We start from the raw sequence: 12,213 nt of genomic DNA on the forward strand, positions 1-12,213 counted from the left end.
ACAGAGAGCAGACAACTGGGGGCGGGGAAATAAATAAAAAATAAATCTTAAAAAAAAAAAAAAAGACCTAACCTTCCTACTGACATATCTCCTTTTCTCATTCATTCAAAACAAGAGCAGCAGCAGCTTACAGTATTTACTGTGTGCCAGGCACAGCCTGGAAGGGCTTTGCATACATTATTTTGTTTCGCCCTCACATCAACTGTATGAAATACCATTATTATGAGAAGCTGATTTACCCAAGTGTGCACAGAGGAGGTCTGACTCCAGTGTCCGCCCTCAGAAGCCCACAAGGCAATCCTACCCCTATTTCTTCAGAACCTACTGAAAATGGTGCAATGGTTTTATGATATGTATATTTTAACACAACAGTAAAAAAAAACCTACCAGAATATCTAATTTAAAAAAAAGATCTAACCTTCCTAATGATTTACAAGTTTTTAAAATTATATGCAGTGTTACCATCATTACAGCTGTGCTATCCCTGGGATCACAAAAATAGAAGCTCATCTTGAGTATGCAGCACCTTCAAGGTTAAACGGTCTCTGCACAATCAAAGACAAAGATCAGAGAGTTATCAGAAGGACATCCAGGGGTTAAAATCCAGATGCTAAGTGCAAAGCCTCCTCCTCCTTCCGCTTGGGGCCTCCTTTCCCTGCTCTAAAGGAGGATGGCCTCACTGAGGGTGGTTACACTGTTCCCATCTCAGATTCAGATCAGCCGTCTGCCTTTTCCAGAAAGCACAGTCAGGCTGCCTTCTAAATTTAAAGCTTCAGCTTCAGAAAACAAATGGAAAGCTGAAGACATTCATCTTTTTAAAACACCCATGCTTCTCCCTCCAGATTTTCCTAAGGGCTAAAAGCAAAGTGACCGAGCCTTAAAAACAAACCAAAAAAAATGCTCCCAATAAGGGGTCCTGCAAGAAGTTTCTGAATTCTGATTTCTTGCGACTGTGGATATTTTCTTAAGTTCCTTTTGTCCTAACATTAAAAATCACTGTTTTTTAAAAAAGCAGTGATGCCCAAATCCTACTAAGGACTCCCAGGAATACGGCTCTGGGACTCTGAGCCACAAGAGGCCAGCAGACACCTCCTAGAGGTAGGGGTCAGGCCGCGGCCCTGCAGCACTACTGACTCACGGCCTGTGTGTCTGAACTGTCCTGTGGCATTTTTGTTCTGGCTGGAAGGGGAAGGTTTTGATGGTTTAGGTTTATATTTGGAGGAAAAGAGAGGTGTCTGTTCTCAATCGTGAAAAGAGAATTAGTAGGCTTTTAAAAATGTCAAACTTGAACAGAAGAGACTAATTTAATCGAGGAAGGCCATTTGGAAAGAACATCTGGCAATCTTGCCTTTATTCCCAAAAGGCCTACTAGCTACCACCTTCCAGACAAACGATGCCCCAGCCCACCAGGTATCTGACATCTTCATGGGTGTTAGACTGACTTCCTTACCAATCCCTATCATTTGAGCTGCTTGAAGAGCTCCCATGACACTAACAGACTGTGGGTACAGAAGTCAGATGGTGCCAGGAGCCATACCCACCCTCAACACTCTTCTCATTTTGAGAACACTCGCGCTATTTGAATAGCCTAAGAAAATGAACTCATTCACCTTCACAAGAAAAGCACCTTCCAAATACAGACTGCGATGTGGACAGCTCCTCCCCTGCAATAAGGAATGGGCACTCACCAAGAGCATACACAGCAGATTCCTTCCCCAGCCTGCTGATAAATCCTTTAGCACTGTTGTTCCAAAAATACACCCACCCACTTTTCACTTGTGTTCAATTTTTCCAGAATCCCACTCTTTCACCTTGATAGACCTTCCTGTGGCAAATCTTGCAGGGCACACTCTGCCCACACATGGGCACAGAAAGCCCTGGAGTTGGCATGGTCAGACCCACGTCTGAGTTCCTCCTCCACCCCTACCCAGCTCAGAAAGCAGGCCTCAGTCACCCACGGGGACCGGAAGAACCTCTGGGGATAACTGTGGGTGACTGGCTCTCCCCTGCCCACAGCCCTCCCCACTTCCACACAATCTTTCACTCACTTCACATTCTCGTTCACCTGGCACAGAAGTGACACCAGAGCCCCTGCTGCAGACTCTGCCTCTTCACACTGCCCCTCCAGGATCTGCTCTGATTGATGGTTTCTGTTTATTTTCGGGTCTCTGTTGAAAGCCTTATTCCCTTCCATGCTTGTCCCTTTAGATTTCCTTGATCTCTTTTTCAGCTTAATTCCATCACTAGCCTTGAATCTCATGGGAAACAGCAGTGTCTGCCACTCATTCCAATGAGGAAGAGCCAATTTTCCCACAGAAAGATCTGGCTCTAATGATATCTCCTCATTGAATAATAGGAGAGAATCATCTTCCACTCACCATATCCCCAATATTCTAAAAAAAAAAAACCCTGCCCTTTGGCACTTAAAGCTCCTGCCTTGTATCTGTATCTTTTTATGTTTTGTTTTGCTGTCTTTATCTTTTTAAGAGTGCCCACACTACCTCCATCAAACTGAAGGCAAAGAGTACTTCAATTTGAACTTCCTAATCTCCTTCTTTTACTTTTTTTTAAGGAGGTACCAGAGATTGAACCTGGGACCTTGTACATGGGAAGCAGATGCTCAACCACTTCAGTTACACCTGCTCCTCTCACTAGCAGGTACTCATTAAATATTCATTGATGTGGAAGTGACAGGACTTTGGAGAAGGCTGAAATCATCAAGAGAAGATTTATGGGGAAGAAAGACTGAGTTTTGAAGCATTTAGCTGAGCAAGGGAGAGTAGGACATCCCAGGTAAGGAAAGCAATGTGTGCCAGGGGGAACAAGAACATCAGACTGACTAAAAAAGGGAAGTGTATTAGGAAGCAGATAAGAGGAGGCAAGGAATGAGCAAGGCAAGACCACAGGGGGCGTCACGAGGCAGGAGGGCAGGTTTGGCATCAGTGGAGTGACTTGACTGAAAAGAAATGCTCTAAAAAAAACAAAGAAAGAAAACAGAACCAAAAACAAACAACAACAACAACAAAGAAAAATGAAAACGGAAATGCCCTCCTGGGAACAGCATGTAGAACAGCCTGCCAAGAGAAGAGACACTGTGCCCAGCAGAGGCTTTTCCAGTAAATCAGGCAAACCAGGGGGTGACAGGGACCTAAGATTAAGATGGTGGCAAACCTCAAGCACTGGCTCTTCAAATGGTGAACAGTTCACCATTAAGTCAAAACAACTGTGAATGTAAACAGAGGCTAAGGATGGAAGGAATCTTAACACTACCCCAAACACAATTCTCTAATGAGAAAGGGCCAGAGGCCAATCTCAGATCTAGTCTTTACAGAGGCCATCTCATTTCCTCATCATCTCTATTCTCCCTCCAAATTCCCTATTTCAAAATGTATGGATTAGAGTGGACTTACTGATATTCTATTCATGAACTACTGTGATTAGCAATCGAAGAAAATGTGGCATTGGTGTGGAGAAAGTGGCTATGGTGGCTGCTGGGGGTAGGGAGTGGGAGGAAGAGATGTGATGTGGGGGCATTTTCGCGGGTTGGAGTTGTCCTGGGTGGTGCTGCAGGGACAGTTACCAGACATTGTGTGTCCTCCCATGGCCCACTGGGTGGACTGGGGGAGAGTGTGGGCTACAGTTTGGACCATTGACCATGAGGTACAGCGGTGCTCATAGATGTATTCACCAAATGCAACGAATGCCTCATGACGATGGAGGAGGTTGTTGTTATGGGGGGAGGAGTGGGGTGAGGGGGTTGGGGGGTGTATGGGGACCTCATATTTTTTGAATGTAACATTAAAAAAAAATAAAGATCAAAAAAAAATTAGAAAAAAAAAATGCAACTCTAAACAACCCCAGACTATTAAACGCTGCTTAAGTCACTTAAATTATTCCAATATCCCCTTTAATATCTGTGAATAAAACCCATTCCAGTGTAATCATGTCCAACAGGATGGCTGTGAGCAAATGGCTATCAAGGTGTCCCCTTTTTGTGGAACTGTGGCGGCCATACCTGCTTCACTAGGATACTTGGTCAAGGAATGTGATGGACATTTATTTGCAGAGCAATTCGAATTCTATGGAAAACAGCTCCATATATACATAAGGCTTTGTGACTTGCATCCAATTGCAGATTCTGCAAATGTGATTTTACTTCGTATCTCCTTCTAGGGTGTGCCCCTTTCAACCTAAATTCAACCTCCTGAGAAGAATCTCTTGTTTAGAAAAGGTCAGGCAATCGGAGGAAATAGCCATCACTTACAAGAGCCTGGAAGATCTACCAAATAAGAGATCCCCGTATCTAGATGTCTTACCTGCCTTATCACCCTGTCCATTTTTCTCCACTTAGAGGCCTCCAGGGGATTTAGCCCATAGGAAAAGTCACTTACTAACCCTTCAGCAGAGTCCTACCTGCTAACAAGGTTAATCCATATTGCCTTCATAGCAAAATCTTTAACTTCAGCATCGAGCTGTCCCCTGAGCCTATACACACTTTACTCAGAAAACGTTATCAACTCGTTAATTGTTCCGGGGGGGCGGGGAGGGAACGCAGAATGTCACAATGTAGATTTCACTATACTTTGGTCATTAAGGGCAGAGCTCCGTTTTCTAGCCTAACGAGACTCCTGCTTTATTGAAGGAACTCATGCTTTTAAACATTCTGCCTGTGCCAAATGGTTACTTTTCCTCGAATACATGGTTACAATTCTAAAGTCACCAGGCTTGCATATGTATAGTCAGCAGCACCCACCACTCGCGGACTTTCAGCCTAAATTCGGGTCTTTCCCTTTCGTTGGGGTTCGAGGCGCAGGGTTCCCGGAGTCCCAGCCGGGAACAGTCCCACCTCAAGTTCCCCAAAGCTCCGACGCACGTCAGCCCAGACGACTTGGCTGTATCCTTCCACAAGCCTGCGGGGACCCGACAGGATCGCGAGTTTACGCCACCGCGCACGGCTGCGGGAGAACGCGCCGCAGCAAAGGGAGCAGGGCCAGGCGGGAGCCAGGGCGCCCTGATGGTAAGGGGCGTGAGCGCAGAACGCTAGTGGCGGGAGCAGGCCCAGGCGCGGGCTGCCAGGCGGCACCACCGCGGAGCCCGGGCAGGGGGCGCGGGGATGCGGAGCGGGCCGGCTCGGCGACTCGCGGACAGGAAAAGCGGCCGCGGCTACTCACTCAGCCAGGACTCCAAGCTCTCCCCTTCCGCCTCCGCCATATTGCAGCCGCCCAAGCAGGCCCCGCGCCCTCAAACGTCGCGAGAGCCTGCAAAAGACGAGCCGGGGCGGGGCCTGCTCGGGGGCCTGAGAGGAGCGGGCGCAGCCGCCGAGGGTCTCGCCAGCCGGCGACTGGAATCAGGAAGAGGAATTTTTCTTTTTGGCTCTTCCCTTGGGACCTTGGAGTGAGAGACTCTAGCTCCCAGATTAATGGGTGAAACACAGATTTAGGACCGTGTGGGGTCTTTCCCTGCCTCATGCCACTCAGGCACGCCGAGGGCAGTCCTTGTGGGGTCCTCGAGGCTAGCCAAGATGGCTGCCCCCACCGCGTCGGCTGCTCGCGGGTTGTCGGGCCTAGCGTTGGGCGTGCGAGGGGCTGGCCTGCGGTTTCCAAGGTGAGAGGGCGGCCGGCAGCTGGGGACGGGGGGCGGGGGCTTGGGTCTTTACAGGGGCCTGTGGGGAAGGAAGGGGGCCACAGGCAGGCTGCGCGGGACCCTGGAGCGAGTATTACCCTGGGGGCCGGAATAGCTGCGTTCAAGCCTTGGAAGGCTTAGTGACTGCCCCCGCTGGAGAAAACGGACTAACCTGGAGCTGGAAATGCAGCCCTACTAAAAGAGTTCGGGCCTGGGATCTTCTGCGTGTTAGGAGGTGGGGAGGAAGGGGAGACATGCACGGGTGGGAGCCTGTCCTGACCGTTTGCGCTTGACGGGGAGACCTTCCGGGCCTGTTGGAGAAGGTCCTCCTACCTCTTGGGACGAGAGCCGTTATTGATGCCGTTCAGGTTTAGCCTGCTGTGTCCGCGCCGCTCTTGCTGGTCGGCTGGATGGCAAATGCCTATTGTTAAGTCACCTGTGGAGTCACCTCATTCGCCTTCCTCCCTTCCCTCCCCCCTAGTCTAACCCAGGTGAGGTGGAGCCGCTATAGCCCTCAATACCAGGATCCCCAGATTGACAAGGAATACTACCGCAAGCCCTTGACCGAGCTGACTGAGGGGGAACGGTATGAACGAGAGCTCAAGAAGACTCAGCTCTTCAAAGCTGCCCCAGCGACGAACTCATGCTCTGTGTTTGAAGACCCGGTGATCAGGTTAGACAGAAACACATTTTTGTTCCCCAGACTGGGACTATCCCAGGGAGGGTCTACAATCAGGGCCACGATCCCGCCTTGGAATGTTCAACATGTTGCTTTTCTCATTGAAGTAAGTTCATCAGGATGATGATGAAAGGAGGAAACAAGATCCTGGCCAGACTCCTCATGACACAGGCAAGCAGTCTCTTTTTCTTCCTCTTTTCCCTATAGCTTTGTACTTGGATTCCTATACCTGTTATTAATATTCACTTCCCTATATGTCTGTGTGTGTGGGTTTGTGGTGGGTGAGGAGAGGGGAGGACTTTAAGTTCCTGCCATAGTCAACACCTCCATTTCCCATCCCCAATGCACGTCTCAGCCTACAGTTTATACCCTAGTTCAGGAAAGGGGGAGGCACTTAAGAACTGTCTTGTGTGGGCTGAGGGAGAAGCTGCACTGCCAGAGACCGGAATGATGGGTATAAAAGGCGAGATACTTGGCTGAGCTGGGTAAACTCTTTAGGGAGCCTGGGGTAACCTCCTTCACTATATATCCCTTTGCAGACTCTGGAGGCTTTGAAAAGGAAGCAGTTTGAAAAGTACCATGCTGCTCCTGCAGAGGAACAGGCAACCATCGAACGCAACCCCTACACCATCTTCCACCAGGCACTGAAAAACTGTGAACCTGTGATTGGACTAGTACCCATCCTCAAGGGTGGCCACTTCTATCAGGTGAGCGGCAACAAATGGTCAGAACAGGAAAGCAGGCCTTTCTTCTTGGTGGAGTGAAGGTGGGGCCCCAGAGCCCAGAGCTGGGCCAGAATTGATAGCTTTCTAGAGACGAAAGGCTGTCAGAATCTGCTCACCTAAGCTGTAGTCCTAAGTAGGAAATGGAGAAAGAGGAGAGCAAAACAAAATCCAAATGAAATCTTCTAACATGGTACTTGACTCATAGCTGGTGCTCCGTCACCATTCATTGATTTACTGTCACAGTGGGTTTTCTTGTCTTCCCCTTTTTCAATGTAGACTCCATAAGGGTAGGGATTTTCTCATCCATGTCTGCATCCCCAGTGTTTGACATTGTACCTGGTAAATGGTTCTTGAATAGAAAGTCTTATTTTTAGGCACCCATGGACTGAGGTGGCCCAGTCAATTGGTTCTTATGTCAACTTGGCAGAACTTCCATTTAGGAGGAAAAGAAGTTGTCTTGGTGAACATTTGCTGAATGAATGCCTCATATGTCTTTTTTTTTCCAAAAATTTTATTTTTTTTATTTCTCTCCTCTTCCCTCTCATCTGCTCTGTGTCCATTTGCTTGTGTTAGTTCTTCTGTGTCCGCTTGCATTCTTGTCAGCACCGGGAAACTCACTTTTTTGTTGTGTCATCTTGCTGCCTCAGCTCTCCATGTGTGCGGAGCCACTCCTGGGTAGGCTGCGCTTTTTCGCGCGGGGTGGCTCTCCTTGCAGGAGTGCGGGGCAGCACTCCTTGCAACACTGTGCATGTGGCCTGCTCACCACACAGGTCAGGAGGCCCTGGGTACTGAACCCTGGACTTCCTATATGGTAGGTGGACGCTCTGTTAGTTGAGCCACAACCACTTCTCTTGCTTCCCTCATATGTCTTTTTATTGAGGTCACTCAGGTAGGGGAAGCTCAACAAGGAAAAAGCAGGCCCTTTCTCCCCAGAAGCCTTAGCAGAGTTGGCCCAGAGGGAATCTTAACTACTCCTTAGAGCTTGGGGAAGGAGGCAGCCCCAGCCGTGGCAGGCCCTGGGATCAACTTGCCTGTGCTCTATCTCTCTATCTCACCCAGGTCCCTGTGCCCCTAACCGACAGGCGTCGCCGCTTCCTAGCCATGAAGTGGATGATTACTGAGTGCCGGGAGAATAAGCACCGGAGGACACTGATGCCAGAGAAGCTATCACAAGAGCTGCTGCAGGCTTTCCACAATCAGGGCCCTGTGATCAAGAAGAAGCACAACTTGCATAAGATGGCTGAGGCCAACCGCGCCCTGGCCCACTACCGCTGGTGGTAGCGGGAGTAGGGGAGAGGCTCAGGAGGAGCCCTACCCTCTGCTGCCAGAAAGTGTGAGCCATTGCCACGATGAAAACACCTGGGGGTTTAGGATGTGGTTCCTGTGTGAGGGCAAGCCTCAAGGCTGGAGCAGTACGTTGCTTGTCACCTTTCTTGGGGCTAGAACTGGCTCCAGCTGCTCTATCTCCTTATAAAGTTAGGTTTTCCCCAAGTAACCTGGGGCACACCCAGCCTTCTCTTTCCTCAGCTTGGAGTGGACCTTTGGATAAAAAATAAAGCAGTGATAGCATCAGAAAAGATTTATTAGAAAATTCTCACCCTGAACTGATAGTTAGCATGTGATTCATTAAAACTGACTGGAGGAAATACACTTGTTTTTAAAGTGGTCTTTGTAGAAAATACATAAAAAGCAGTTTCTGGTGTGCTTTGTATTCTGGCCCCTGCCCCTTGACATCCCAAAGCATCCCAGATGGGGAAACAGGCACCAGGGTAGCTATTGCACCAGCGGTTATACAATGCAGTGGTTGTTGGGAGTTGCCCTTCTTTGCCTGGCCCTAAGGCTCCAGGTGGAGGGCAGGGCAGGGTACAACCCCCACACACTCAGCAGTCTCAAGCCTGGGCCACCAGGTATGTCTCGTGTCCTCACAGACCTCTGAGTTGGGGGCAAGAAAGTGCCCAGGGCAGGACTGTGGTGTGAGTGGGAAGCTTCTCAGGAGATGAGGAAAATCTAGAAGGGATGGAGTCTGGGGAGGTGAAGGCGCCAGTGCCGGGCTGGGAAGTGGGTTGGAGAGGGGCTGGCGCTGCTCTTGAGCCCCGAGCCCCTAGTCGGAGACCTCACTGTAGTAATACTTGTGGGCAGCCGGCGTGGTCTTCCAGCCAGCCGCCCGGAACTCAATGATCTCCAGCAGCAGCAGCTGGGCCAGAGAGCTGAGGCCGGTGGGGAGCAGGAAGCCATCCCGGATCAGGACAAAGAGCTCATCCATGCGCTGCCCGTTCATCTTCTCCAGCTGCTCCCCGACCCGGTGCAGCTGCAGCACCAAGCAGTCCACCTGCCAGAAGGTGGGAACACCGGTGGAACCAGTCCACGGAGCCCTGGCCCAGTGCATCTCACACAGAAGGAAAGGGCTTCCGGGACCTGCCTAAGGTCCCTTCGGACCAGGCTGCCTCTGCCTGCAAAGCCTGCCTAACCTCCCTCCTTTTCTGCCCTGCCCCGCCCCGGTTCCGTTGCTGGGCCGACTCCTCACAGCTCGCTGTGGTTCTCAGCGCTCCTACCACAGGCTGCCTTTCCTATTGAGGACAAGTCTGATCAATTCCACACCTGGCAGCCTGGGCTGTAACTGTGATAGGCCTTAAGTGCCCCCACCAGGCTCCTGCCCCAGAAAGTGAGGCGTCACACGCCTCCACAGGGTGAGGTGGCTGGCACTGTGAACTCAGCCAAAGACTGCCCGTCTCCGCTGGCCTCCCGAGCCAGGGCCACCCACCTCCTCCTCCTTGCTCAGGCTGTCGGGCTGGGCCAGCCGGAGGAGGCAGTCGTAGACGGGGTTCACCAGGGCCATCATGGGCATGTTGTTCACCTGTGGGGGGAGAGGAGGGCCCCGGGCTGAGTAGCTGCAAGGAGCAGGCCAGCTCTGCCACGCAGGGCAGCTGCTGGGGCCTCACCCGCAGGTAGTCGAAGATGTTGCAGATGAAGGTGACATAGCAGACCCAGCCTTGCAAGGAGCGGGCACGCAGCTGCTCCCGAGCCTGGTACTCCTGCTGCAGCCGGTTAAGGAGCCCACGCCGGAAAACACTCTGTCCTGTTTGCTTGCTCTCTGCCTGTGGGCCAGGGCAAAGATGGTGAGGAGACAAGGGAGGCACCATCACCACCCCCACCCGAGCACCTGTGGCTGAAAGCCCACCTGTCCCACTCTTCCCTCTGCCTTTGGCTCTGCTGGCCAGGCCTTCTGCCCACTTCTGAAGCATCTTTCCGCTACAGCACCCCCCCAACCTGAATGATGGCATAGCACATGCGTCCTGCTTCCTTGCTGAACACACAGTCCTGCAGAGAATGGTCCACAATCACGTTGGCCACTTTCTCCAAATCCACAGCACCTGGGTCTAGGGGTAGAGGTAGGAGTGGAGCCTAGAGTTGCTTATTGGTCACCTGGGCCTCCACCTGCACTACCAGAGTGCATATCCATTAAACACACACATTTAACATGTTCAGAGAAGATGGAGGAAAGGGGAGAAGCAGCATCTGTGGGAGCAGCTCTAGCTTTGAGCTTCCAGCTTGCCCAATGACAGTGAAAGCCAGACAGGTTATGTGGCTTTTACAGACTAACCAAGTAAGGATGCTCGTTTTTTCTAGGACACCCGTCTTTGGCTGGGACCAGATGGAGGCAGGAATCTCAAGAGCACCTTTAAGAGGGCACGCTGAAGAATGATGACTTGGACAGCAGTTAAACTGCTTAAGTCAGTGTTCCTCTGTGTCACGCACATGACAAGGACAGCCGCGTAGGGCCTTCCCCATCAGCCCCCTGGTGACAGGCACTGCTAATTCTTAGTGGAGTCTCACTTCTAACCTGAGGACTGGAAGAGAAGGCATCAGTTCAGGACAACTACTTGGTCTCCTCCAGCTCCTGTCCGCAGTCAGTCAGCTCTGTGCTTGAGAGCTGCTGCAGCAACACAGAACCCCAGGATTCAAACGGAAGGGCTTAAAGGGCAGGGACTGTGTGTTCTCTGTGCCCACGCCCTTCCACAGTACTTCAAAAAACTGTTTAAAGGCTTTGCGCTCTGCCAGGTGGCTCTACTGGCAAAAGTGCAGCCTGCTTTCCAGTTTCAGAGGCATGTTGCTGGTTCCGGTTCTTAGGAGGCGAAGGGTCAGAGAGCTAGTGCTCCCCAGAGCCCTGAGCAGAGGCTGTACGCCTGGTCCTGGCCTGGCCCCCCCAGCCCCTCCTCACCTTTGAGGGCTGTCTTCAGCAGCTGCTGGGTCTCTGCGTCAAAGGACTGGATTTGATACTCCTCTTTACTGGGCTCCCCCATGACATGCAACCCCAGCAGCTCTGGGCTAGGGAGGGACTAATGACAGCACCTGGGAGGGAGGGCAAAGGCTCAGGTGGGGAGAGGCGGGGACGGGGTTCCCCGCCCCGGCGGCCCTGGGGGCGCTGGCGGGAGCGCCGGCTGCTGCCCCCTCGGCTGTCCCTGGCATCTAGGTGCCAGCCATGCTGCCCGGCTGAGGCAACCCCAGGCTTCCGAGTACGGAGAGGGACAGTGGCTGGTGCCTACCCTCCAGCGCCGGCGGGAGGTAGGGTCGGTGCTGGCAGCTACCGGGGAAGGCTGGGCGGGTGCGGGGTGGAGCGCAGGGCTGGCCCGCGCGAGTCGGGGCTGGGGGCTTCCCTCAGGGTCCTCCTCAGCCCGCTCTGGTGGGAGCAAAAGGGCCGGACTCTCCTGCCCTGGCCGCTTCCACCGGGACCGACGGGCTAAACCCGGGCCCGCCACCCAGGACTCCGAATGCCTGAGCTCCACCCTGCGCCCTGCCCCTTGAAGGGGGACACGGGATGACGCGCCCCGCGTTGGGGTCCCTTCTGGACTCGGTGCCTGGGCCCTGCGGGCAGAGGGGGCGAGCGTCAGGGCTCTCCAGACCCCCGCGGCTTCCCCGAGCCCCGAACGCCCTTCCTGGTGGCACAGGGCCGGGACCCACCTGCCGGGGCCGCGCCGCGCCCGCGCGCCCGGGCACCGCGCGGCGTGCATGATGCGCGCGCCCCGCGTCTTCGCTCTGGGAGGGCCGCCGGCCGCTCCTCGCCGCCGCTTAGGTCATTTCCTAGCTGCGCGCCGGGGGCGGGGGCGGGGGGCGGGGCAGGGGAGGGGCGGGGCCAGAGTCGCCTCCCCGCCCGCTTAGGTCATTTCCTAGCTGGGCGCCGGGGGCGGG

The 12,213-nt window shown here is 52.8% G+C and overlaps 3 protein-coding genes and 1 long non-coding RNA gene across 7 annotated transcripts in view; 2 read left to right on the plus strand and 2 right to left on the minus strand.

Moving 5' to 3' along the window:
* LOC105746632 (uncharacterized) overlaps window positions 1-3,840 on the plus strand; it is a 9,235-nt gene extending 5,395 nt beyond the window's left edge. The window contains exon 3 of the long non-coding RNA XR_011646943.1: window positions 2,573-3,840. This is a non-coding gene — a long non-coding RNA (uncharacterized lncRNA). The remainder of the gene's footprint in view (window positions 1-2,572) is intronic.
* The window catches only part of GGA3 (golgi associated, gamma adaptin ear containing, ARF binding protein 3), a 23,200-nt gene extending 17,768 nt beyond the window's left edge, over window positions 1-5,432 (minus strand). The window contains exon 1 of one of the 3 annotated variants that reach the window (XM_071210798.1): window positions 5,172-5,281. In XM_071210798.1, the coding sequence (XP_071066899.1) occupies window positions 5,172-5,211 (40 nt within the window). In that variant the 5' untranslated portion in view covers window positions 5,212-5,281. Of the gene's footprint in view, window positions 1-5,171 lie in introns of all 3 variants that reach the window. The other 2 variants (XM_004463856.5, XM_058284706.2) reach the window with 2 other exon arrangements.
* MRPS7 (mitochondrial ribosomal protein S7) lies at window positions 5,413-8,674 on the plus strand. The gene is made up of 5 exons (XM_004463849.5): window positions 5,413-5,604; window positions 6,104-6,295; window positions 6,409-6,472; window positions 6,841-7,008; window positions 8,086-8,674. The coding sequence occupies exons 1-5, from the start codon at window positions 5,522-5,524 to the stop codon at window positions 8,305-8,307; spliced, it is 729 nt and encodes a 242-aa protein (XP_004463906.1). The 5' UTR covers window positions 5,413-5,521; the 3' UTR covers window positions 8,308-8,674.
* MIF4GD (MIF4G domain containing) lies at window positions 8,591-12,100 on the minus strand. 2 transcript variants are annotated; one of them, XM_004463848.5, is made up of 6 exons: window positions 11,986-12,100; window positions 11,246-11,376; window positions 10,294-10,403; window positions 9,966-10,121; window positions 9,788-9,880; window positions 8,591-9,355 (listed from the first exon to the last, which is right to left on the minus strand). In XM_004463848.5, exons 2-6 carry the CDS (start codon window positions 11,325-11,327, stop codon window positions 9,128-9,130), a joined length of 669 nt encoding a protein of 222 aa, XP_004463905.1. In that variant the 5' UTR covers window positions 11,328-11,376; window positions 11,986-12,100; the 3' UTR covers window positions 8,591-9,127. The 2 variants fall into 2 exon arrangements, with proteins under 2 accessions (XP_004463905.1, XP_012382784.1); XM_012527330.3 differs by lacking the exon at window positions 11,986-12,100 and adding an exon at window positions 11,571-11,634.
* Between the last annotated feature and the right edge of the window lie 113 nt (window positions 12,101-12,213).

This window comes from Dasypus novemcinctus, chromosome 21 (genome assembly GCF_030445035.2).
Source record: "Dasypus novemcinctus isolate mDasNov1 chromosome 21, mDasNov1.1.hap2, whole genome shotgun sequence".
NCBI classification, from domain to species: Eukaryota; Metazoa; Chordata; class Mammalia; order Cingulata; family Dasypodidae; genus Dasypus; species Dasypus novemcinctus.